Source organism: Lepidothrix coronata, unplaced genomic scaffold (genome assembly GCF_001604755.1).
Source record: "Lepidothrix coronata isolate B3197 unplaced genomic scaffold, Lepidothrix_coronata-1.0 Scaffold146, whole genome shotgun sequence".
NCBI classification, from domain to species: domain Eukaryota; kingdom Metazoa; phylum Chordata; class Aves; order Passeriformes; family Pipridae; genus Lepidothrix; species Lepidothrix coronata.
This window is the reverse complement of record NW_016690326.1, coordinates 413,603-441,461: the sequence shown is the minus strand read 5'-3', so window position 1 is coordinate 441,461 and position 27,859 is coordinate 413,603. Positions and strand designations below refer to the sequence as shown.

At 42.1% G+C, this 27,859-nt stretch overlaps 1 protein-coding gene across 6 annotated transcripts in view; it reads right to left on the bottom strand.

The window, feature by feature from the left end:
* The window catches only part of SGCD (sarcoglycan delta), a 327,884-nt gene that overhangs the window by 30,274 nt on the left and 269,751 nt on the right, over window positions 1-27,859 (bottom strand). For all 6 annotated transcript variants that reach the window (XM_017828149.1, XM_017828147.1, XM_017828150.1 and 3 more), the window contains 3 exons: window positions 27,133-27,220; window positions 24,759-24,878; window positions 9,887-9,959 (listed from right to left, as the gene is read on the bottom strand). In XM_017828149.1, the coding sequence (XP_017683638.1) occupies window positions 9,887-9,959; window positions 24,759-24,878; window positions 27,133-27,220 (281 nt within the window). The remainder of the gene's footprint in view (window positions 1-9,886; window positions 9,960-24,758; window positions 24,879-27,132; window positions 27,221-27,859) is intronic.

The window sequence follows — 27,859 nt, the reverse complement described above, 5'->3', positions numbered from 1 at the left end:
TTTGTGTCTTGCTTTTTGCCCTTATTATATCAAATATAAGCAGATTTTCACTGAGTTCACTGGCAGGGAACATCTCCTTAGAGCAGCACATCCCCTCATTATCCAGCCCTCTCAGCTGTTCTCAAACTCACCAGGAGGCCATTTCCCCTCTGCTTTACAACCTCTTTTATGATCCTTGATGGCCTAAGTTTGGAGTTTTTTAGTTTACTTTCTTGCCTGATTCTCCTGTGCCACTTTATAACATGTCCTCAGCCAGCCTTCCAACAGCCTTCCTTAATGACATGAAACCAGGCAAAGAGGGAGAAAATGTGTTTTTCTTTCTGTATTGTGAAAAGCAAGAGATAACTCATGAACTGAGGTCTACTCAACATGAGAAACACAGACTGGTAGCTGAGTTTCAGTTGGAGGAACAAGTCCCAGGAGGGTCTCAAGATCCGGACACCCATTCCCATGACCCTAACCCAGGGCAAAGCTCCTCTCCTTCTGCACCTTCTGCCCACACCCTGGGGGATTTTCTCCTCCTCTCTGGAGATCTGAGCTGTATTTCTAGTGTGTTTTTTTTTTTTATTTTCTTGAGGCCACTCACCTGCTTTTGACTATTACTGGGTTAAAATTTCTGGTTCCTCATCTACTGCATGGCCCTGAAGCCACGAGACACCACGTGAAATACATGATTTTAAGTTTGTTTTCTTCCATCCAAGGACACAATGTCCTTGCAGAGCTGAAGTGAATCAGGGCATTATTTTACTTGCCAGCAAAGCTGTGTGTATGTACTGGGGTATGTATTTATAGCAGCCACCTCTGCTGACGGATGAAATGGTGGCTGGTATTCAAACCAGCAATGCTTCACCTTTAATACAGTGATTTCACAAGTCAGGCCTCAAAAAAAATCCTTCTTTTTTTTTAGAGTGAGTCACTCCAATGCCAATTCAGCTGGGAAGCAGAGCAGGGGACTGCCAGCTTCAGAGTGTCAGCAGAACCTGGAAATGAGGCGGTGAAGTCTCAACTTTCCTAAGATGGAGACGAGAAACAGGAACCACCTGCCAGCTTCTGCTGTGCTGCCAGCACAAGTAGCTTCAGCATTTTCATTTCCTCCCTTCCTGGGACATGAGTGTTCACAAGGTGCAAGATGGGTCACTGACCTTCCCCAGTCCAGCACTGCTGAGACAACTCACTGCTGAGCCCAGAAGGTGCACAGCAGCACACAGCTAATGCTCACACTCTGAGAATATATTCTTATCATTCTACATGAAGTAGAGACTGGGGGGGCAACTATGGGTTGTGCAGGGGATTGACTGATGAGTCATTTTTATTAAGGGGCTGTCATGAGCCACGTGCAGAGCTGAGGCCAAACACCACTCGAGAGCTGGGAGTGACGTTCCTTTAGTATAAACTCAGTAATGTTACTTGCTCAGAAATTATTACAATTCAAAATACCCAGAGGTGCCACAATAATCCATGGGATAAATCCATACTGCAGAATACACGAGGAGCAGAGCAGCAGCAGTAGCAGCCACCACACATTAAAAAGATAAAATCAATTAATGATGAAAGGACATAGATACTCCTGTTTGGCCTAAGGAAACAACTCTATTCCACATGAAAAAAATTCAGAATAAAAATTCCGTAGTCACAGTGAATATTTATGATTTATCTTAATAAGCATACAAAACACTGCTTTCAAAATTAAGGGTCCCACTGTAGTTATGAACACATTTTTCTCCTCTCTTTAATAAGGTTATGCAACAGCTATTGATTCCTGACTACAGTCTAAAGTACCATTAATGTATTTGTAAAAATGTCCTTTTTAATCGCAGTGGACTTGTATAGCTCCAAGTACCTCATTCAAACTAACAAATAAGTATTATTGCTGTCATCCAGCCAAACCCTCTGGCACCAGCACAGGGCAGTAGGAAACAAAGCCCTGAGGAACTCCTCACTTGGGCAGGAAAGCGTCTAAACTGTCCTTCTCTGTTTTGAACCAGGTTAATGAGAAGTCCATGTTAAATCCTGGGTTTGAAGGAAGCTGTTTTTCTGTTTTTTAACTGCTGCAGTTCAGCAGGAGAAACCCCAGCTGTGGTTCCCGTGCCGGGCTCTGCTCGGCGGGAACGTGGAGCTCAGTTTGCCAGACAGCTCCCAGGCTCATGGGTGAAGTCTTAGCAGGGAGACAGTCCTTCTTAAAAGCAGGTACTGAGTGCTGAATAAGGCAAAGATTTTTATTTTGCCTGCTTTGCTCTTCACTTGAGGTTTTAGAAATGTGATACACAGCTGGAGAGACGGATGGAGAGAAATATTAAAGAAAACCATGTATTTTTCTACCAAAAGCAAACACAGTGCTCAGTGGATTATATTCGTCTCATTTCTTTAAGATAAGAACAGTGTTCAAAGGAAAATCTCCTTCGCTTTGGAGCTATTCAGTCATTTTGAACATGATTACATCCTAAACATCACAGTATTTGCAAAGGATTGGGATCACAGTGATAGGTGGGTAAGGTACTTTTCTTGCCAACTTTCTATTTACTTCTGTATTTCATGCTCAATATCCTTGGTACAAATAGCTCTATCTCAAGTACAAATGTTACGATAAAATAATAGTTTTTGCACCTCTCACAGAGCATGACAAGTGCTGTATCCCAGAGCAGCACACCAACTTATTCCTGGTGCAGCATCGCCTGACTGCCCTGTGGAACAGCAGCATCAGCCAGACTCTGCAGCAAGGGAAACATGTTGCCCAAGTTGCACTTAAAACACCCCCTCAAAACGGTTTGCCTGCCCACCTTTCTGGGTAGTTGTGTAATGACTGCTCTTAGGGCACTGATGGTTGCAGTCAATCAATAACCTGCAGACCTTGCTACAGTTGACACCTCAAAAACAGTCCTTAGAGCCTGCAGACCAGGTATTCCTGCCAAGGCACAAGCTGTAAGGTATGTCACTCTGGAACATGGCAGTCCTCCTTAATCATTATCAAAATGTAAATGAAAGGCAACATTTTCTATAAACATCTGCATCGAGAGGCTAAAGGGTATTTTCATCATTTTCTATAAGACCTTCCAAAAATACCATCTCAGACTAACCCACTAGACAGATACATCATGTTAGAGGTGTCACCACATCCTTTTAATCAGTGCATAGTCAATACTCTGTAGTATATGAATAACTAATTAGTTTCACAACTTATTTCCACAGATGTCATTGCAAAATCTATCTGAGGAATGTCATCTGCACTTGAGAGAAGGACAAGCATTGTAATTAAGCATTAAGCCATTTCACCAATGTGAGTCTGCCGTGGAGTGTGAAATGGCTATAATTCACGTTTTTAAGACCTCACATTTATTAGCATCTATTTTCTACTCAAGGTTAGCGGTGTGCTGCACAGAGAGTTAAAAAAAGCAAAACAAGCTCACTTTTTTTGTTATTCAGATGGGTACATGTGCACATCTGACTGTACAGATTGGTCACACTGATGGGGTTTCTCTCAGGTCCCAGAGGACTTCTGGCTCACACACCTTTGTGAGCAGCACTCGAAGGTTAGATGAATGCTCTGATTGTGGAGCAAGTGATGTTCTGCTGTTGAAAGCTAATGACAAACCCAGGTAGAATGTACCTGGGCAGGATACAGATCTTGTATACAAGAAAGGTATTCAATCTGAGATAACAGCCAGGACTGATGATTAATATCTCCCAGGAAAAGATTTTGTTTGTGTTAGGAAACCCCTACAGAATAAATGCAGAGAGAGAATAATGAACCTGGCTGTTGGGTTTTATTCAGGACTCAGAAAAAGTTAAACTGGTTTCTGTCTGGAGCCATTGCTCCAGTTGCAATTATGCAACTTAATTATATGCAGAAGAAGAGGAATCTTGTGTATCTTCCTGCATCATTTGGTGTACCAACCAGGAAATGAGAGGGATATTTCCACTGCTCTCTACTTCATAAGCAGTGCTGTTTGGCAGCACTGCCTTTAGAAATCTGCCTTTTCTTCCCTATTCCTACTCCTGTTCTCACTTGAAGGACCACATAGCTTTGATGGAATATGCAGGCTCTTGCACCCACCCATGCCAGGAGCACAGGGGACAGGAAGGCCTCTGGGAAGACTCAGGCACACTGTGCAGGCTGCTTGACCACCAATTCCAACTGCTTTGCCTCTTTTCTCAAGCTTGAGACTACCTCATTTTTTACTTCAGCAATATACTGTGTTCAAAACAGCTTCCTGCCAAGCTCCCCTTCCTGCCAAGCCTGCCTTCACTGTCCATTAGTCCTCTGTGAAGAGGATCTGCCTGTCTATGGACAGATGCTATTAGCAGCACTGTGGACAGGGAAGGGCCATGATTTATCCATCTGGGATAAATCAGCAAAGCTCTGTCAACACCTCTACCACTTCCCAGGTGTGTGCCTCCTGAGCAGCTCATCCAAATCTAGGCTTCACTTTCTAAAAACAGGGAAGAAAAGGACACCAAGAGCTAAATCCCCCCTATCTGGCGCTGGGTGTGAAAGAGATGAAGGCCATTAAGAGATTTGCTGGAGTAAGAAAAGGGAACAACAATCCCTTCTCTCCTCCTTTTTGCAATAGAAATACCGTAACAAATGTAAAGATCCAGCAATCAACTGCCTCCTTAACTCCAAGTCTTACATCCAATAGTGAAATATGTCTTAATGCACCACGCACAAGAAGCCTATAGAAAGACTGGCCTTGATTTGGGAGGGCTGTGGCTTGTCTATGTAAGAGGATAGGTAGCAGCTTTGGAGGGATGTGAACAGGATGAAAGACTGAAGCAAGGTGGCTGCAAACTCAGTGTGCCTTCTGCTCTGAGAAAGTCTCATCCAACAGCAAGAGTTTCAGGAAGTGTTAACTGTCATGGGAAAATTGTTAGATCAGATGTGGTGTCCTCGATAAGAAAATGGAGTGATGAGGAGCTCTGCCATTCAAAGAAACTTATCACTCATAAGGCCACCCAAATTAGCTTGAAGTTTAGAAACCAGGAGCCTGGTCTCTCATTTTAGTTGTATATAAATAGATATGTGTTGACTTTAATGGAGATAGTTGTGTAAATCCAACTCATCTGTATCATATGATAACAGTGCTACAATGTGGAAGGTAAAGCTTGTCCCAAGAAAAAAAGTCTGTTGTTTTTTAAGCTGGTAAGGACTACCAAAATTACTGTGATTGCACTGGTATAACAAAGAAAAAAAATTGCATCCTTTGTGGCAAATCAATCGGAAAATAACACCGGCTAAATTCAAAGGTACATTGGTTATTTCCCCCTTGCTGACACCTCACAGGAATCCACAAGTGTTTGTTGTGAACTAAACAGTGTTTCAGTATCACACCCTAGTCTTTATAAATTACTTTCATTTCTCAACAATAACTTCCTCTTTCATACCATTCATTTTTTGCATTTGCTCTAATTTTTATTCTCTTAATCTTTATTAATGTAATGGGTTTTAGACAGAAACATTATATATGTTCCTACTTATCTATGCTGCCTTGTGAAACACAGCTGAGAGAAACCTTAATCTGACAAGAATTATTGTTTTTTGAAATGAGTATTGTTACGTTAGCCAAGCACTGTATTTAAATTGTTTTTTGTTTTAATAGGTCTCTCTTGGACTATTTGGGTAGTTCAGTTCTGTACATTGTAAGGTAGAATTGCTCTAATAAAACCAAGCTGCAAGCACATTTCATCTGCCATTTTGTACTTCCAGTGCTTCATAATTAACTTTGGTCAAGAATTACCCCTTTAAGCCCGAAGGATTAATTCTCCCTTAAATGTATTTGTGCATTACAGAAAAAAACAGTCATCCCTTGGTTTCCGGGCCTTGGATGAGCGATTTACTGCATTTTTAACCTACAATATCTGTGGATGAATTCCAGGTGTGTGCTTGCCCCCTCATGGAGTGAATTTCATGCTGTCTGATTTCTTTTTATTTAACTCTGGGAACAGAAATACTCTAAAGCAGGTTTCTGTGCTGCGGGTGCCCCTGCCCAGCATGACCTGGACACTGGGGAGGTGCTTAACAGTGGCTCTGAGCTGGGGGATGGGGGTGGATACTCAAACACAGCACTCCTCCCCTCCTTTTAATCCTCTCCCCTCAAACTATTTCCCTTCTCCCTTATTCATTGTCCAGCCTTTATCCCTCACCTTGGAAGAGTGCTGATCTTGTGTTTGATGGACAACTTCTGCTGGCATATATTTGCTTTTTTTGGAAAAAGATAAATAGAAAAAGGCAGGTGATTCCTGCCAGTGTCAAGGATAGGCTCTCAAGACAGGCTCTTGACAAGTTACTTGGATGCTACTAAAATAATCCAGTGAGAGAAGGTCATATTGAATTCAACTTTTATACACAAGCAATCACATTAACATATGTCGAAGGCACCAACCTGCTTTAAAAAGAGTCAATGCAGATGAGTACGAATATTTCAATGTCCAAACAAATCTCCCAAGCCCTCCCCTTAAACTATTTTGGGATGATACAGGATGGCAAAGTTAAACATTCTAAGCATTTGAAAATAATTTGAAATTGTTTGCTTTCCTTTTTACTGTTTTTGACCAGTTTAGAACCCAATGAACAACAACCAAAACATCTGGGTGTCTAAAATGACTTTAAATAAGTAAAAACATGGAAATGTTCACAGAAGTATATAAAATAATTTGTCAGCCATCTCTAGTTTTCCAGTAATTATTAAAGAATATTCTAGAGCATGGGTAGGAAAGTTAATTACACCCTCCACTAAACAAGACATTTATGAGTTCTGGCACTTCTACCACAGGGCACACTGAACAGGATTGTTTTAGGACACATTGGTATGTCTGCAGCAAGGGAGAGAACCTCCTGAGAAGACTCAGCAGCAAAGTCCAGACCTGGCTCAATGAAGCACCAAAACAATTCTTGCAGCCCTGTAATGGGCTTAGCATGCAAGGAAAAGGCTACACACATTTATCCACCAGAACTGCCTCCATCTAATCCATTGCAGACGAAAATATTTTGAAAAGGACACTGAGAAAAGAGGCCCACCAGGACAGTGACCACCTTCTAGAGCCACTGACTTACTAACAGCTGAATTATGAACCAAAGACCATTCGTCAGCTAAACGAGGACGAAGTCTGTTGAGAACAAGAACTTGGGCTGTGTCAGTTGTCATGGTACATGGGCACAGCTGAAGGCCTTTGGGATATGGGAGGGAAAGAAGGAAAGAAACAGAGGTGACTGGCACAGTAGCATACTGCCTGTCTTGGGGAATTCAGACTGTTAAGGAGAGAGGAGGAAGGGAAGGAAGACATTCAGGTGTCCTGACTCCCAGTGCTGACAGGAGCAGTTGGTCTCCTCACTTTACCATAGCAAGAGTGGCTGCCACCTTACTTTGGAGTCTAACAAAAAAGCAGGAATCCATATGGAGGTGAGAAGAGCGAATGGATAAATCACTTAACTAATCACAACTGTTTGGTCCAGGAAGAGAGAGGGAGGCTGGTGGTGCCTGAAGCAGCTGAATGTGCACTTTCCACCTGAGAACTTCAGCCTAAGGAGTAAAGAAAGTTTGCACTATTTATTGCAGAAAAAGGTCTTTTAGAGTCAAGCCAGCTACTGAGTGTGTGTTTTCAATGCTGCTTTCCCAGCACCTCGGGACCCATAGGCTGCCATCTCATCCAGTCCCATGTCACTGCAGCATCTTTATAAATAGGCAAAAAGGACAACTTATGCACATGCTCTGCTATCAAAATAGGAAGGAACCAAAAAATCTCCCCTCAGAGTAAGATTATTTTCGCTATTAACTCTGTACTGCCCCCAAAAGGCACCACTTTGCCTAAGAAGCAGCCAGTGATCCAACATGTTGAGACAGATGGATAGCTCTTGGTTTGGGGAGGAACAGAGGATTTGTTTGGGAAACCTTCCCAATACCGTGCAACCACTGGCTTTTTCCTTCTCGGGATGGTGGAAAAAACATTTATTTTTGCCAAGATAAAATTGTCAGAAGTACACATATTTTAGGACCCTGTGGGACTTCTTTCCCCAAGGTAAATGTTATTCAATAATTTTCCTTTAAAAAAAAAACAAAACCAACAAACCAAGATAATCCAACACATTTTTACAGGACTTTTTTCACCCAGTCCGCTAATTTCAAATGAAGTTGGTTACCTACAGCTCTCTACATAGTGAAATAAAAACATTTCTTAAAGCAGATACACTGAATCAATCCCTTGCATGGATACTACATTAATTCATCTCAATTTCATTTAGCTTAATTTTCTTTGGAACAGAAGCATACTCAATAAGATTAAGGCCATTTTAATTCACATTTGTCCCCTCTAATATGACATCCTTCACTTATTTGTATTATTTTCCCCTTCTATCTTTAGAAAATTCCTAAGTAACCACAAACTTGGACCTAAATTTTGCATCTCTTTTGCACTACTCAAAATAGGACCTGGTTACAGAGATGCTGCTGGATATTTTAACCACGATCTTGCATTTGTTTGTTTGTTTTTTTTTTTTCTGAAATTGTCAGTAAACATGGGCTATGCCAAAAAGCCTCTGTCACCCAGACTTCACCTAGAAATCCACCCACCCACTGATGCCTTCGTTTGCTTGGCTCTGCCCAGAGAAATGGAGGGTACGTGTGCCCTGTCCCACTGCTCCCTGCCCTCACGGGGCTCCTTCCACCACTTGGAGCTGACCTGGCAGCTGCAGGTCAGGCTGAGCAAAGACCATGTTTCCCCTTTCTTTAAAGGAAGTCTACCAAAACTGGGAAAACCACAAGGCAGGGTTAAAGTCAGTGCATGGAGAAAGAGAACAAACTTTCATATCAAACTGAATCACACCACCCCCACTCTTGCTGTCGGACCTATGAGCCCCAGAGTGCAAAATGGGAACAATTAGAGGGTTTCCTGAGAGAAACTGAAAGGCAGAGATAGACCCAAGGGAAGGCAGATGGGATATTCTTCGTCTTCCACAGTGATCTAGCTGGGCCACAACTATCCTTGCTATCACAGCAGAGAGAGTTCATGAGAGGTGCTCCCCACCTCTGTGCATTCACAGCAAATCTGCAGCACTCATGCACAACTTCAGCTGTCTGAAGATTGCTTCATCCCCAGCAGTTTCCAGCAAAGGAGAGTTGCAACCCAAGATCTAAGGACAAGATGTCCTTCTGGAGAGTTTTTTTCATGTTTCTCTCTCTTTCTTTTTCTAAGGAAGGATAATTAGAGTATCGAGGCAAACCCCTGCAGCCCTCTTGGTCAGGAAATATCAGGAGATTCAGTCAATAATTTATTAGGCCATATGGTTAGTCTCTTCTCAGAGACTAGCCACCTAGTCATCCAAACTAGCCTGTAGTGCCACACTTTTTTCTTTTTTTAATAAAATAAATATAACACCCAGCATTAGTTTGAGGGCAGAGCTGGTTCCCAAGGGCCATGCTGTTTATTCCCTCCTGGCACATTGCTGTCAGCAAGTGGCATCTCTGCAAGTGTCAGCAGCTTCATACATGCGCAGCTATACCCCGTGTAGGTCAGGGAGGGTTTGCAATTCTGCAAGGCGGATAATACTGGAGAACATTATCCTTTTGCCTGCTGCTACTCCCTGTGATCCAGCACAGATTCCAGCATCTCCCTGCAAAAGCAGGAAAAGATCTGGTTTTTTTCCAAATGCTGAGCCCAGGGTACACAGAGCACGTTACAGAGAAGAAAGGATGCTCTCATGACCTGTGATTGCCTTTAGCTTGGTCATATCACATGTAAATATGGCAGGTCCCTTCCCTTCCATGGCATCCTCTTCATGATGCCTTTCAAAGCGAATCCCCGAGTGCTTATTCAAAAGCAGAAATGATGCCCAGCAAAATGCACAACTCCAACAAGGCTCCACTGAGTTACCATTAAACCATATTCCAAAGTTTACCTTAGTTCCTTGAAGGGGTCTGCCCTGACATTGGGAGTTTCTATAGATTTAGGGAACACTGTGCCTTCTGCTCCTGAAATCACAAAACAAAACAGAAGACAAATTGTAAACATTATAAGCTGTTATCAGGGGAGTGATTGTCAAATCATACCTAGGTGCAATTTAACCCATTACCTGACCCCATTTCTCTCTTGCACATCCCTTCTGTCCCCAGAAAATCCAGACCTTGATCATCTGCAACTGGTTGTCTTGATTACAACTGGGATTTGCCTGTAAGCTGCACTTCTGGCTGGAGAAGCAGCTGCTTGCACCCCAACTGTGGGAAAAGTTTGCTGATCCAAGTGATGCAGGGAGCTTGGAAAAGATACTCCTTGTTAACCAGGCATCTAATCCAGCTACATCCCTCATTAATGAACCTGGATGCCTGTCACAACATTATTTCTTTTGCTGGGTTCTTAGAGATTCTTAAAGGAGAAAAGAAAATTTTTGGCTCTATTACTGCAGATGCCTCTCTGGTCAGGCTGTGATCCTGCCTGGGCAAAAGGAGGGATGTGTCCACCTGATGCAGTGCAGCACAAGTAGACTCTGCTCCAGTCCCAGCCTGGCCACCAGTTTAATGTGTGACCCAGAAGTCATTTAACTTCTGCTCATTTCCCTCCTCTCTCAGAGACGGCGGGGAAGAAGCACTCCCCCCATTTGCTGACTGGCTTTAGATCACGAGCTGTAAACTGCTGGGTACTGTGAACAGTTTGCCTAAGTTTCAGGCCACTGCAATCCTCTGCATGGCCACCTGCACAGCCCAGTTGGGCCATTTCACCCAGTCATCCCTAAACTGGGTCCGTATTTTGTGATCAAGCCATGCTGTCTTCTCTAGAAAGATGTTCTCTCCTCATATCATTGTCTCAAGACAAAGGCAGCCCCTGCCATCCTTTCCTGAGCCTTTCCACTAACTGTTCTCATTTAAAATGTGCATCTAATCTGAACTGGTCTCACTTCATCTTTCAACCACTAAATCTTCTTGTGTGCGCCAGCCAATCGACCCCACATGAGCAGAATCTCCACCCTCTGTAGCCAGATACTGCCGGTGACCCAACCACCCCAACCTGCTCTGGTCCTTTGAAAAGTTTGGGCTTTCTGAATCAATTACTGTGAAGCAAATTCTCTGGAATTCTCATTGCTCTTTTCTGAAGCTGTTCCACTTTTAAAATACTCTGTCGGAACACAGGAGTCCCCAAGTGCTGTCACCAGCACTCTGTGCTGCTGAACATCACGTTCCCGCTCCCACTGAAACTTCCAGCTAAAACACAGCTAAGAATGGTACTAACTGCTTTACACACAGAGTGCACTAGAAATTAATGTTCTCCAATATATAGCTGTCAGCCCAGTGAGCAAGTATGACCTGTCTTCCTAAATTAAAACCTGTGGTCTTGTCTTCAGCTTCATTGTGAACAATTAGTCACTCATTATCTACAGTCATCACAGCGATCTCAGTGTTGCATGCAGACAGAACCAGTGGCATTTCTTTATTTCTTTAATTCTTTTTTTTCTTGATAAAGCTATTTATGCAAACTACAGATCCTGATGAGAACTTCTACAAATACAATTTGAGATATTTTGTAACATGTGCTATTACAATGGTTACTTATGAGCAGTCTGGAAGTCACCGCTATAGAATAACAAATGTTCTGAGACTATGCAAAACATGTTAAGAAAACATCCTGCTGTAACTTCTGCTATAAGTGAGAAACACCTAGGGCTTCAATAAGACTACACTTTCTTTGCACTGAAATAAATTAAATAAGCTGTCTCACTGGGTTAAAGAAAAAAAAAAACAGAATGAAAACAAGCACTCTAACATTTATTAAAGAACTCCAACTCTTGTCAAGCTAGAGAAAAACAAAGTAAACTCAAAGATGATAAAAGTTGGAATCTTTATACTTGGAGTTTGAAGTTGATCCTGTGGCACAATAGAGATATTTAGCTCTTAACTTTACTATAAACCTTCATCGTTACAAGTTGTCACAAACAGCTGTAACTTGCCAGCCATGAAGGTTATTACTATCAGATCTGTCCTCTCTCAACAGTTTCCAAATGATTTAAGTCTCTGCTTATCCACTCGATCGCCTTGGCTCTTGGCTTTGCACTGAAACGTAGCAAAAGATAGAACCTGCACATTTCTGCATAATAAAACAGTGATTTTGGGGGGAAGGAAGATGAGGAGGTGCAGCTGGAGAGATGCACATAGATATTCTTGTGCCCTTTCCACCCGTATGGTGACTTTATCATGGGAATTTTAATTCACTTTTACACACCTTAAGTCAGCTACTTAAGTCATGCAAAGCCCAAAATAACAAACTGCATATAACCAGAAATGCCTGCCAAATAAGGAGAACCTTTAGCTCGTTTCTAAACTTGGGATTTTCCAGGCTTTCATTTTAGTTTAAATGCAGGAAGCAACACTGGAAACAAGGTTAGTGAAACTTCAATGCAGTCATTTCAACAAGGCTGAAAATAAATGAGCTGGCTATTCCTTTCCCCCATTTCCTTGTTTTCCTTTCCCTACACAGTTCTTAAACCCCCTTTCCTTGCCTCCTTTATTCCTAGATCCATGAAAGAGTCCCTTATGCGCTGGGAAAAGGAATGAGATTTCCAAACCCTTCTGTTTCTCTGCTTTGATCAGAATCAGAAGTGAAGCTGCCTTGGTAAGGCTTCCTGCCCTGACAATATAATTTCTTATTATTCTCCTTTAAGAACACAGACTCTCCCAAAGGGCCACCTGTCCCTGTCAAGGAGTAGGACATCAGCCATGAGAGGATGCTGAGGGACTAGGACTGAGACATCCCTCCCCTGACTCTGGCTGTCAGCAGCTGAGGGACTCCTTGAATTGGCTGTGTCATCCATCCACTGCAGAGACACTGATAAACTCTCCTCACCTCCCCTAATTCTCATTTTAAGCATCCCCATTTCCGTAGCAGGGGGCTGATAGATGAATTAAATATTCTGGAGAAGTTCTTCCTTTGGTTTCAACCCGCTGCCTGATGATTTCAGTAAAGAACCATCCTCTTCTTTTTGTGCTACTGGAAATTTATATTATAGACTCCAAATGTGCCCCCTCCCATCAGCCCCCCCCTCTTCTGTGCTGGAGAGTCTTGGTCTCTGCCTGGGGGATTGGCAGCTCCCGAGGGAAACAACTGCCTTGGACTAATTCAATTCCACTGGACATTTGTGTCAAAGTCTGGCTTTTGGCCACTGTGGAAGTCCCCAGCCAGGCTGGGATAACATCAGTGCTGGATGGAGTTGAAAGTGAAGGCTGGAGGAAGTGACCTCGTTTAGTAATTTTAGAATCATAGAGTCATTTATGTTGGAAAAGACATTTAAGATCATTGAGTCCAACTGTTACTAAAGGCTTTGGCAAAAAAAGAAGGAAAGTTTGAGGGAAATGTGCTGTTGACACTGATTTGGGCTATTCTGTCTCTGCTGAGGAGAACTGGAATGTCATGGAGAAACAAATGACTGAAAATGCGAAGTCCAAGGTTATGTGCTTAGAAGTAGTAAAAATTTCTTCTACATGCTTCCAGGATGGGAATATCCCTGGATAAAAGCTGAATGCTACTCATGATTCATGGCAGTGGGACAGAGCCAAAGGGATGGCAAACATGACATTAAATTGAAAGGCGTGAGGAAAGTCTAATGCGAACAGGAAAAGAAAAGCACATTATTTTAAGAATCATCAGTGAATCCTCGAACTGGGGGTCCTTGTGGCCTTCCAGCTCATTCCCAGGGAGGAGAGTGTACAGGGAGGAAATACTGTTATGACTGCACTAACAGAAAAAGTCTATCCTACAAAAGAAGCCCGGAAGGACTTTTCTTTGTAGCTTAGCAGCATGATGGCTAGGGGAGGATACTCATGCTGTGTATTAATACATTAGGAGGATAAATAACATGAAGGAAAAAGAGCTACTGGCTCTAGGCCAATGTTGATATGAGAGCAAGTGGCAATAAACTGGTCCCAAATATATTTTGGAAGAAAAGTGTTTTGTAGCCAAAAGAGGAGCAAAATGGGAGCAGCTTTTCAGTTAGATGGGACAGACAAGCTAACAGATTTGACAAATTCCTGACTGTAAGACGTGGTGTCTCAAAACTAAGGGACAATATTTGCAGGACCAGCAATTGCCTTCTAGTCTTGCACTCCTCTAGTTTTGTTTTCACTGTCCTCTACCCGAGGTTTTGGCAAGCAGTATTAAAGCACAGCTCCAACAGTTCAAGAATCAGCTGCTACAATCTCCCTTTTCAATCAAAGTACTACCTCCTCCTTTCACTTTTACTGAGTATAAAGCAAATGTAAATTGCATTTATTATTGTACAACACAGCTTCTGCTTCCTAAATTATCTGTTATTAAACTATTTTCTATCTACCATGAAAAATGCCTAACAGAAAATTTCTATTTCTTTGCAAATACTGAAAATATTTTCTCATCATATGAGACTCTCTGCTGTTGCTAAGGGTAACTTATCTGCAAACAGCCGAAGACAGAAGAAAACAATACTATCATTAGTATTTAAACATACTGTACTGGACATCCCTAGGCAATATATTATTCTTTCTTACAGTGTTATATCAGAGGGACTTCTATTAAAGCCATACCTACTGATTCCCTCTTCTGACACTGTGTAATTTACCATCGATAAATGTTCATAAACAGTTTGACTGAAAAATCCATAAAGCCATTTCAGCTTTATTTTAAGTTCCATTTAATGTCCCTCAAAAATCATTTCATCAATGTGTTTCCATTAGCTGGTTCTCTGCCCAATAACTTAATTCCACACAATCAGTCAGGAACTTACAAAGCATATGACAGGATCTACCCAAAGTATTTTGAATCACCATAAAGATTCACGTAATGAATGTTTGGCTTTTGGGCTTTTTTCCCCCTTTCTAGGGCATAAGGTGTGGGGGCACAAATGGCAGAGACCCCTGCATGTGTTCACTTCATTCAAGAACAGAAATCAAGAGTCCCATGGCAAGAGAGCATTTACAGTTCAATTTCAGGGTTTGGAGATTTCTGTTTTGTTTCTTTCTCTTCTGTCAGTTGAGATTCAGAAGAAACGCTGTGAGAACAGGTCTGTTTGTATTTTCTCTGGCTCTAGTCGTTTCCTAGAGCTCTTCTGCCACATCCAGGAGACAAGCCTGGTTGTGGTTGGGATCACTGCAAGTGATCTGCTGGAGCAACATCCAGCTTCTCGATCTTCCCTCTTCCCATTCTGTTCCCACCACAGGAGCCTCCAGTGCCACTGGTCTGTTGCATCTTATGAACAGCTCCAGCTCTTGCACAGGAAGACACCATCCTTTCTTCTGCAGAGCTTCTGTGTGGCACAGCAGTCTGCTCTCGCTGCTCCCAACATGGAAGAGCCAACAAAAAGAGCCAGTGGGCTGGGCTTTTGGCAATCATCTTGTTCTATAACATGAACCCAAGACGTGGTAATAAAACAATGTGTTTTTTTTATCCCAGTTTTGCACTGAAACAAAGCACAAGCATTATGTTCTGTACGTGCATATTGGTCTGCCAGCCTCCTGTCACAGAGTGCCTTTGGAAGCACCAGCCATTCTTGTCGAAATGTAAAGTTGGTTGATCACTCTCATGAGCTTTATGAGAAAAGACTGAGAAATTGCTTACACTCCACCAAGGTAAAGGTGATAGTGCGAACTCAATGCTGGCTAGATGCCAGCAAATCCATACGGAATGGAGGAGCTACAAATGCCACAAGAAGGGAATAAATCTCAGTCGGAATGTGCATTTTAACCAGTAGCAGATCCAACCAGAGGAATGTGGGCATCAATATTTCAGCTTTTCAAAATGCCTCTTGCTTTCCCTGTGTGCTGCATGGCACTGTCCTGGCACCTTCCCTGGTGCAAAGGCAAGGGCCATCCCTGCTCCCTCTGGCCAGAACTGATCTCCAGACATCGTGGTAGGACACTGTTTACACACCACTCCCTCTGCACGAAACTTGCTTTAGGCTTCCCCTGCTATCAGCTGGAAGAGGGAGAAGAAGAGCTCAAATGCAATGTGATGAGAAGTATTTTTAGACTAATGATTGATGCTCCTGCTGTCAAGGGTAGGTGGCAATCAGCTGAACAGCACTTGGGGGTGAACAGAATGTGAAGAGAAATCAGGTTTCCGCTCAGGTGCAGATGCACCTGGTTGGCTATTCCCCACTTTCCTTTTTCTTTCCAGACAACACATTTCTTTCCAACTCTGTGTATTATTTTAGTAATAATTCCAGACCCACACTACACCTTTAGTGTTGTATATCACTGCTTTCTAATGGAATTGAAGACTCAGAGCCCTGTGACAAACTTGGAGATAAAGTAGGTGTATCTTATGTAGTACTGTGCAAATGAGGGGGGAGGAGAAGGATTTGCTGTGATTTTTTTTCCAGCTCAAGTCAAGAGGCTCAAGTCAATAGTGCGCTGGTGATCTCCATAAACTACCTCTATTCCCACTATTATTGATCAGGACACATTCAGAAATTTGTTCATGAAAACACCCATCTGATGAGGTTCTGTCCTCTGTAGCTCTCATCAGGATAATATGTAACACACTCAGAAGGCTGTGTGCAAACAGATGCCCAGGAAGTAAATCCAATCCAATTCAATACAGGTAGAAATTATTTGTGGCTGCCTCTTTTAATTCCTCACTTTAAAAGCCTTATTCATCCTTAATTTATGTTTTTAAATGGGTGAACATAGTAATTGCTGTTTCTCCCCTTGAAACCCATCAAATCCGAAATCAATAAGAGCTCCATCTCAGGGCCCAACAGTAATAGCCTGGTTAGGTTAAGCCAGTGCACTGAACAAAAGCCATAAACCTTCATTCATGTTTCTTTCTAAGATTCTATAAAAATAGTTCATTGCAAAGGTCTGTCTGTTTGCCTTTGTTGTCTAAGTGTCGGGGAGTTGTTCTTTTATGGGCAATCAAGAAATCATGAATAATAATGGCAATAATGAAACCATCAACAAAGTGTTTGTAATAAAAATGCAATATAAATTATTTTAAATCTTTTAGATGTCGGTCTTGGCACTGTGTGCACATGGGAGTGACTCAGCCCGTCGGCTCAACTGGGTTGTGGCTGAGTTAGGCCAGATGGGAAATCCTTGTGACTCCAGTCCCACCAGCTCTGCTGGGTGGAGGAGAAACAGTTCTCTGACTCATAGTCCCAAGAAATCAATGGAGCCTGGTTTTTAGCTAGAAAAGTTGCAAACAATAAGATGAGATGCAAGCTCTAAGGTGAGCATGTGGGTCATTAGTGATGTATGTGCCTGCAGAGATACCATCTTCAGCAGCCTTGCCTCAGAGGTTGAATGTCTGAGAAATATAAAGAGAATAACAGAAAAGAACAGGCAGGCTCACATCCAAACTGAGAAAAGATATATGAAGAAAGGTTCTACAACTTATGCTGACCTCTAGATATTTCCTTCTTGACTAGTTTTTGGGGTCCTTCAACATTTTTTCTGCAGCTCAACAATAGCAATGTCATCACTGAATTCCTTTGAAGCTGTTCTTGGCATTCTTGTACAAAGTTGCAAAGAAACTCAGGAGAGCACCTGAAGTAGGAATACACAGTGGAAATTTATCAAGGAGAATATTATGTGAGCTTCAAACAGATCAGCTGGGGAAGACACTTAGGAAATAAAATATAAATCTGGCACACTTTTAAACTTGATTTCAGTGTTTGGTAAGTGTACAGTATGTTTCTTTCATAATCCTTGTGACATTTAATCAATATTAATCTGATGGTAGATGATTCTTCTTTTTCCTTAAACAGGATTAAGGTAACGCAATATGAACACACATTTCAGCCTGGACTCAAAGCCTATACACTTTACATAAATGCTATCCTTTTTGCCTGGAATGTACTTTGAAGTAAAAGCAAACACCAGGAAAACTCCTCAGTATATCTCCCTCCCGACACAAATTGTTCTCACCAAGAAAAGACAAGTTTGCAATCTGGGTGACTGGATTTTGAAAAAGAAGAGCTTTGTTGGACTTGCCACTGAAAGGAATGGACAACAGTGTCTACAGCTATTTTCCTCAAGGCAGTAGAGTCATCAGAAATATTAATTCAAGAACTGGTAATTTTAATTTCTTCCCTTGCAGAATATGAGGAAAACTTTATTTGGAAGAAAACATCCAAAAAACCCATCTCAACCTCTGGGAAAAAAAACCCCAAACCCACCCAATACAACCAAATCAGGGGTTTTTTTTCTATATAGCTTTTTAGTTATTTGTCACTGCTGATTATAGGTTAAATCACTTTGTGGCACTTGACTTCTACGTGGATGCAGCAATAGCACAATTACTAACTGAGAGCAAAAAAAGAATTTTCTTGCGGCTTTAACCACTGATGGGAAACATATGTTTTTGCCCCCCCTCCCCCAATTCCTTAGTTTTGCTAAACATAATTTTTTTCCATCATCACAGCTCTGCAAGGAGTGCAAAGAAATGTGACAGAACTCTGCTGCCACGACTGAACGCTACAGACAGTGGAGGCTGTTTCCAGTCTTGTTAGTGACAGTGCTAAAACCTGGTATCTTCATTTGTCAGCACATTTCCCTACTTTCCTCGTTTTGTTCCCTGTCCCTTTTGCACAGGACCAATGACTACAGGACAGCTTGGCAATTGCTCCGGGACTGCGTTGCTGTTACTGCCTAATTACCTACGGGCACTGCGCGCTGAATATTCGTAGCTGCTTCCTAGAGAAGTTCATACATCTTCAGCTAAAGGTCAAATGCCTGTCCAAGCCTGGCGAGCAGCCGGCTGTGGCACGCTCTTTTCTCTGGCAGAGAGCACAGAAGGGAGCTCTGAAGCAACTGATACCTTTGAAGCAGACTAAGCAAGCAAGAGATCATTTGCAACTGGGTGAACTGGGAAAGGCCTGTGGCCCCCAGATCATGGAACAGTGTTTGCTTCCAGAAGCAGAGCAAGGTATCCCAGTGAGGTACCCCATCCACACTTCAGCAGCACCAAGCCAGCTTTGGGCTAGAGGCACCTTCCCCTCTGCTGCCTTTGTAAAGGAGAAGGATCACAGTAGCAAAATGTCTCACATTCCTAAGCAAGAGGTATTGTAGCATCATTTGTCCTTCGAAAAAGCTACTCACAGACCTGTAGTAAGGACATGTTTTTCAGGAAAGCACACAAACCCCACACTACAAAGATTTAAGCTTGGCATTTATCCTCAGGCATAAAGTTGCTGCAGACTCACAGGTGAGACCAGAAAGCTCACTTTCCTCTCTGGGTCAGGCCTGATTTCAACACCTGGCTACCAAAGTTGTTCCCTCTGCCACAAACACATCAGCAAAATGCCATTTTGAAATTGTAATGGCTGCTGTAAAGGGCAACAGTGCATGTCCTGACTCATAAATAATGGCTTCTGAAGAAGGGTGCATGCTGTAAAAACAGGTGGTAATTCCTGGCAACTGTTAAATTTCTAGCTTACACTACCCTCTGAAATGATTGATACCAGTCAAACAGCTTTGGTGGATTATTTTAATGAAATATAACTACTCTTGCCATCATTAAAGTTACTCTTCTGTAACTATTGCAGCAAGCATAAGCTGGAAAGGACATGCCAAGAAGCCACTAAAAGTGTAATATGGAGGAAATGTGAGCACAGCCCTTTAACCAGGCTGGCACTGCAGCCACAGGGCTTCTCCCAGATCAAGCTAATACAAGGCTCGCTGAAAATGTTTGTATATGTGAAACTTTAGAGACAGCTGGGCAGTAGTATTAGTTCAGAGTTAGAGACAGTAGTATTAGTTCAGCACATTCACAAAAAAAATGTTCTCCTCTTGTCCGAAGTGAAGGACACTGCAAATGCTTTTTTAACCCTTCCATGGGTAAGGAGCTCCAGCACTTTGCTTTCTGCAAGTGCAGAGCAGGTTACCCCCTCTGCCTCCAACAACAGAAAACTCCAGCCACAACCCTCCCATTTAAAAGAGCTCTCTACAGGACAGTCACAGAATCATAGGAAGATTTGGGTTGGAAGGGACCTTAAAGATCATCTTGTTCCACCCCCCCTCCATGGGCAGGGACATCTTCCACCAGACCAGGTTGCTCAGAGCCCCATTCGGCCTGGCCTTGAACACTTCCAGGGAAGGGGCAGTCACAGTTTCTCTGGGCAACCTGTGCCAGGGCCTCATCACACTCACAGGGAAGAATTTCTTCCTAATATCTAACCTAAATCTACTCTCTTTCAGTTTAAAGCCACTCCCCCCTGCCATGTCTACATGCAGCAATCTCATTGATTATAAGCTTGGGCTACGTTGCTTTCATCATTGGTGTTCCCCTACTAAACCCTCTAAAGTCCTTAGTATACAGCTCATAAATAAAATGCTGGAAATGTGCCTTGAATTTAATTACTCCAAACTTATTCATAAATTTGCAATAACATTTCAACAGCTGACTCCTCTTTCCAGGTGCGTTCCCAGGCAGCTGGAGAGAAACTAGAAGAAAAAAAATGTTCCCAATCTAACATTCCAGAAAGTCTAACTTGTGGTCAGCATTGACATGCTCCACACGGTTCATTGCCCAGAGGGAATAGGCTACAGTGGAAAAAAGCTACAAGGTAGAAACAGAGCTGCTGGCTAATTATTTGAAGGCAGGGCGAGGAAGGGTTGGTGAGATCAAAGGTACATTTTAATCAGCCATGGTGCTGGGGAGGGCTGCCATGCCTGGCAGGTGGGTCACACTGCTCGGGCAGTCTTTATTCTGGGAGATGAAAGGCATCCTACCCCACTCTAAATACAGCTATTTTAGTTAGGGTTTGCCACAGGGAAATGCTTTAGCCAAATTTTTATCATTAGGCTCCATTAGCAGAAAAGCTTCTGCTGTGCTAATCTAAACGTCTAAGTGAGAGGCACATTTTCTAGGGACCCAGAGTGGGAGCAATCCCTCTATTGTTCTATTACAGAGAAGGGACTTTGTGGGTTTGTGATTAATCCTATTCTTATTGCAAAGCAAAAGGGTAATCTTAATAGTGGTTAAAAAGCGTGGTTGATTTGTAATGGGACACCATCCAGCCCATGCAATCCAACTTCCCACACAAACCTTCCTCCACATTAAAACCCAGGGACTTCCATAGCCTGTAAGCTGCAGGGACACATCTTTTGTGTTTTTATCTCAGCTCACTGCAATGCATGTGTATTCCCATCAATATTTAGTCTTTAAAAATATTGGTTAAATTCATCATGAATATTAAACACCAGAGTATACTGGCAAGTTTCCCTGAAAACAAACTTCAAAAAATAATCTCCAAAAAAGATGTCAAGGCCCTTGGGAGAACTGACACTAGCATGTCATCAGATGTTGTCTTATAAGGCTAAATTAAGCATCTGACCAGAGTTTAATTTCTGTAAAAACTCATGCTAATTTAAATTGCTTTAGATTTAATTAAAAATGGCTTTCTATAGAGATAATAATGTAACTCTGTTAATTAGTATCAAGTGGCATCTAGAGGGCATATTTAAAAACTAATCTGGAGAATAAATAGAGCTAATTAACAGTCAGAATAATGCTTTATGATTGTCTTTTATTTATAAATGCTATAACGTTCAATAAGCTATTAAATGAAATTGTAATTAATATATATCAAAGTTATTTTTTAATACTCTTTTAACTAAAGAGTATTTCTTACACACCATTTTTCAGGCGATCTGAACATGTTTCGTTTCTAAAGGGAGGGAGGAGGGGGAAGGAGAACTGCTGAACGATGTACATACAAATTCAATTAGCAGCAGCTCATTTATCTGCCCTGTGCAGAATGTCTGTGTTTGTGAGCCCACAGGGCCATCCTGTGAGGCCTTGGTTTTGTCTCCGTGGTGTCTGCAGAAGTGCACTGCTGACCAAGGCACTGTGGGGCCGTGTAGTGGGCAGAGAAGTGGCAGATTTTGCCTTCAAAATCTAAGCCTTGCAAAACCATGGCCAAAGGGCTCAAAGGGCTGCCCTTCTCCTCAGATAGAAGTTCCCATTATCTTCCAGTCTCCCCTACGATGACAGGTTGGACTGAATTCACTACATCAAATAAAATCACTGAAGTACTCCAAACTACATCATGCATGAAAATCAGAGGCAACCAACTCTGCCTTTTGTGTCCTTTAATACTTATAAATCAGAAATAACTCCCCCAAATACAAATCAAATAAAAACACTTTCATTTGTTATTCTGCACTGTCCATGCTGAGCAATTTTTTGAAGCACCATCAATGGCAGCACATGTACTACTTGCATTTGTTTTTAATCCATAATTCTGTGTATTCCTCCCTTTTCTTATCCCTTGCTAGTGTTGAAAAATCCTCTAGCTACCCACTTCTTTTCTCAGACAAGGATTCAGCATTAGTTTGTAGCACAAACTTTCAGAAGAAACTTTGAAGACCATACAAAGAAAAAAGTTACTGTCACTAGCAAGATTCAAAGCCAACCACAAGAACTGCTGCTCTGACCTGTGTGAGATGACTTTCATGCCAGATTGCTGACATGCACTTCCCTCTACAACAAATACTTGTTCAGCAACAACGAGAACAAGCTGAGATTATTTACATGGTGTAGGTGGGTGCCAGCAGACACACACCAACAGCACCTGAGATCCCAAACACCAGAAAAATGATCAAAGGAATTTGTCCGTGTACTATAAGTCAGACTGGCCTCCAGCACAGACAAAAGCACTGGAAGAAATATGAACATATGGTATAACACTTCCCAGCATGGCAAACAGCCATGGCAAACACTTTTGGAGATAAAATTAGATTGTGGAAGCAAAGCTGGAGAAAAACAAAGCCAAGTATGAACTCTGAAAGCATTTCAGCTCAAGGTCACCGGAATACTTGCCATGTAACATCACCAGTGTTGTTATTCTACCTTTTCTTTTCTGACAGATTTGCAAAAGCCAAAGAAACTTCGAGAAACACTCGGAGATAAAAATGAAAGTGCACTACAGTGATCAACAGTATTTTTGATGCTGTTTATTCTGGAGACTAAAACAAGGCAGAAACTCAAAATAGCTATCAAAATTAACTCCTGGTTTCTCAAAAGTACAAAGTAACTAAAAAGCAATATTTTTTTAAGTATGTAATCTGAAAAGCACCTTGTAAGGAAAAGTTTCTGCTTTGGTTTTCTTTTTCTTTGTTTGGCTTTTTGTTTGTTTGTTTGTTGTTTGGTTGGGTTTTTTTGTGAAACAATGATGTAAATCTCTCTTATTTAAAGGTCTCCAAGAAAACACTTAAAAACTCTTCCTTACTGACTCCATCTACCCTGCACAAAAACTGCACCATGAATTAGCTCTGAATGGTGCAGTGTGAATGGAGATTTGTGGTAGAACATGGATTGTGACAAATGTTCCCCAGCTCTGTAACATTGCAAGAATTTTGAATGGACCTTTTCAAAGCTTTAAGCTAAAAAAGATACTGTTAATTTTGTGAAGCTCAACATTTATCCCGTAAAACTCACCCAACTTTTTACAGCTGGTGAGTGAACAAGTCCAGTGTGTAACAACAGCGACCTGCAAAGAGCTACAACTGGCCTGTCTATAAACAGGAACCATCCAGAATAACAGGACATCAGGCAACATAAATGTTAAGGATTAGATGCAAAGTCACATTTAGATTATGCACAGAACACTAATAATATACTGTGTAATATGTAGAAATAATAATAATTAAAAATACTATATATATAGTTCTAAGTTCCTTTATTGATCTGTCTGTTTTCAGGAGCTTACTAGAGAAATAAGGAACAGTTTGAAATGAACAGATGCATCCAAATCAAGCCCCTAGAAAAGTTATTGGTGCATCTACAGAGACCAGTGGTACTGCTGTGTGACTAAGTGCCAGCAACACTAAGATACCCAGTCTAGTCCTATGTGAAAACCTTCCTGAGCAAATCTTAGACAAACCAAAGAGCATAGATTGAACTGGAAAGCACGAAAATTTAAGTTCCAGACAGGTAATTTCATGTAACTATCAAATAAATTTTAAAATTTACAATTACCACAACTGTTTCATTTCTCCAATTAAAGAAAAAAAATCCACACAAACAAGAAAGAACCCCCATGCCCCAAACCCAAAGTGTATTCCCAGTTTTCATTAGGAAATACCTATGTAAAGCCTGGCAGGCAGGACAGCTGGGGAGTCAGATCCTGCACAGGCAAAAGGAGAGCTCAAGCTGCCCTGTGTGTCTGGAAAGCAGATGGGGAAGTGGTGGTAGTGGTAACATTGGCCTTCTCTCCTGTGCACAGAACATTTATCCCTTCCACAACACCTCAGAGATGCACAGTGTGCTCTTGCAGGGGGCTAAGGAAAGACGGCTAATGGAAAGGCCACCAAACTCTTCAGAGAACTAATGTGGGATCCTAACTAATTTTGACCTTTTCACTGCAGGTTTCCCCCTTGGTGTTCATTTCAGAATGAAGGAGGAGCTGGTGACAGTGATGGAACCGAAAACATGAACCCTGAGGTTTCCCTGTGCACAGTAACTGCAGACATGGACACATCCTTAGAGCCATCCCTCACTGTCCTTCATCCCAGACACAAGAGATAAAGTTGTTCAGTTTCCAACACTGGTTTTAAAGCTACTTTGCTGTGCAAGACAAACCACTTCCAGGGGAGTTTTTTTCTGGAGGGGAAATAACGTATTGTGAAAGTTAAGAAACCCCTCAGATAGAAACTCCTGGCCATTATCTGCTTGGAGAAGATTCAAAGCAATAAAGACAGGTTTTATCTCCAAAAGTAGCTTTCAATAAGTATGAAGGAAAGTCAGGCAAAACTATACTAAAATTTGAAGAGGTGCATATTAAAACTATGATTTAATGAACAAACTCTTACCTAAAACTCTCAGTCTCTCTGCTCCAACCACCACTTCGTTGTCATCTGCAGAAAACAGCAATTTTCCAGAGAGGGTTTTCACCTCAAATTTTTGGCTGTGTGCTTCCACTGCTTGGGGACCTAAGAGGAGGATCACAACCTTTTAGTGAAAAATACAAGAAAATAATACATTTCATAAACCCATTTGCTGAGATTGTCCTAATAGCTCTGCAGATACAACCTGCATCTGAGACACTAAACAGGAGGTCTGTGCTTTCATATCTCATTAGAAAAGGGCAGTGTTCTACCCAAATAAGAACCTCTCAACTATTTCTATCTGGGTTTTTTTTTTTAATGCTTATGTATGCCATAAAATCACCATTAAACTCGATACAGCTGGGAAATTTTTACAAAAAGACAGTAATGTGAAACAGTAATGAATATGCCCAGCCTTGCTTTGAGAGTATTGGTGCAGCAGTAAGAGGCATCAAAAGCTTCAGAGTCCATTTTGCTTAGACTGATACTGCAGTGTAAAAGATTCCTGTTTTTCTGCCTGTTAAATATACCTGGTTTAACATTCTATCAGTGTCATGCACAGCCCAATTAAAAAAAAAAAAAAAAAGAAAAAAAAGAAAAAAAACAAACACTACCACAGGAGCAAATGTTTTCTTTTAGAATACTTCAATCATGTGCAGGCCAAGAAAAATGGCAGCCTCTCATGTTGCACAAAGTTTTTAGACAAGTAAAACTTTCCTTCGTAGATCTTATTTCAATTCTGGTGCTTTTCCTGCGGGCTGCTGTGCCCTGCAGTGCTGGAAAGCCTCTGGCAATACATTTTGTTGTGGAGTCTAATAAACATCAGCTGCCTGAATAGCAATTCTGTGCAGGTTTGTGGCTCAAAGGCTGCAAAGAGCAGAGCCCTCAGTTACTGACCTAGGCTAAACTTCGGACAAATCACCTTCTAAAAGCCCAGCCAACTCTGTTCAAGCCACAGTCTCCCTGGAATATTCCCCTGCACATGGCAGGAGATTGGGCTTTGCATTAATTCTGGCCATTTTCATAACTAGTCTCATTTCTCAAAAGACAAGAGAAAGAAGACCTGAAAGCCAGTATTTTCTTATAGGCAGCTTCAAAGTCCATCTCTACCCAGCGTTTCCCTGCACAGGCCATCTGTGTTGGCATCAGGGCACACACAATCATGCACATGGTTCTGACAACAGAGGAGTGTGGCGAGGCTGAGATCCCTGGAAACACTTAAGAACTGTTGCAGCCTTTTTGAGAAAATCCATTACTTTAAGTTTGTATTTGTATCTTGCTTATTAACCACCTCCCTGCTCATCACTGAAGCAGGAGCTACATGGGACATCTTTGCTTCACTCCAAAACCAAACCTGCTGCCAAATGCAGAAAAAGATCAATAACCAGAACAGCACACCAGGAAATATCACTGAGTGTGTCCTCCCAAGCTCTCATGACATGGAGGTGCTTTAAGTTAACCAAACAGCCTCTTGAAAATATATGGAGAAACAACAAACTCAACATGTTCATTCTGAATGTGAGAATCAGGGAGCTTGGGGTTGAATTTATTTCCTTCCTCCAGGCAATTTTCACGCATTCTGCCTAAATAATTGCTCACTGAAGCTGCATATTTAATTATTTAATACTGTGACTAGAGGCCAAGATGTTATATAAGCAAACCAAACAACCCAGCCTCGATGTAGAAACATGTTTATGAATTACTGGCTCTGCCATTCAGCAATACTTCTCCCAGTCCATGGATAAATCTCAAAAAATATATACCTATCCTTTATCATATATATATTATATTACCATATATAATGCATTAGTCTCTTTCAACCCAAATTACACATGAAATCATTCAAAGGCTGCTGTGCATCGGCGATTTATGAAACACCCATTCTTCTACCAAAGATACTCATGTTTGGGAGCACAAGGGAATTCTTCATCAGCAGAAGGACTCTAAATTACAAAGCATCACAACTCAGCCACAGATGATCTCCAGAGTTGCCAAGATTTCAGGCAAGTTGTAAGTGTCTTAGGAAAAACCTGTGCTTGTAACAGAAATGTCAGCCTGCATATGTTCTTCTTGACCCTGAAGTTGTACAACTAACATTTCTGTCTCTGCATTGGCTTTCAAATGAAAACAATGGTCTGCTGCTTTATCAGACAGCACCAGCCAGTTGCCTCTCCAGCACAGCTTTCATGTCTCCAGCTTTGTTTCCACAAAGTAGAGCGAAGTTTTCATTTGTACTTCACAAGACACCTGGGCTCCCCTCCTGAGCGCTGTCTGAAGCCAGCACAGCATCCCACAACACACCCGCTTTCATCCCTCCTTAATCCTTCCAAGCAGGAATCCTTCCTTTTCTCCTCCTTACCTGTTACAAGGCGAGTGAGGACTTTCGTCTTCTCATTGAGGATGTTCACTGTCACATTTCTGGCGGACTGGAAGTACAGTGGGTTGCCCTGGAACAAGACCACGAGAACAAGGATGTGAGATGGAAATGGTTGCCTGGGACCAGCCTGCTTGAGACACCTGGAGCTTTGCCCAGCACTGGGGTAACGGCCCCAAGGTTGGGTGTGTGGTTGGGGTGCAGGCTACCCTGCAGTATTTCAGGCTACGCTGCAGTAATTCTTATTGTCCAGGATAAAACCAGAGTGCACAACCACACCTTTGGCCCAGGCAGTGTCCCAGAGACCAGCCTTGTTTTAGGGATTGTTGGCTTTACTGCTGGTATAACCCAAGCAATCTGCTGTTTTAAAATGTGCAGATGATATGGGGACCTGACCTAAGCTTTGTTTTGGGAGGGTGGCTGAGTGCAGCAGTGCATTTCAGAGTCAATATTACTGCAATATTACTTCTGATGACTCCAGTGGGTGACTCTGTCTACCACAGGGCCACGTGAGCAGGCCATGCCCAAGAGCTGGGAAGGAGAAAACCTGGTGAACTTGCAGAGAGTGCCTTTCACCTCAAAGCACTTATGAATCATCTGGCATCTATCACCATCAGACTGGGGTGGGATGCCAGCTTTGAATCAGACCCATCCCACTGGGCCTACAGAACACAAGACATGAAGTCTTCCCCATTCCCCACTTGACCATAGA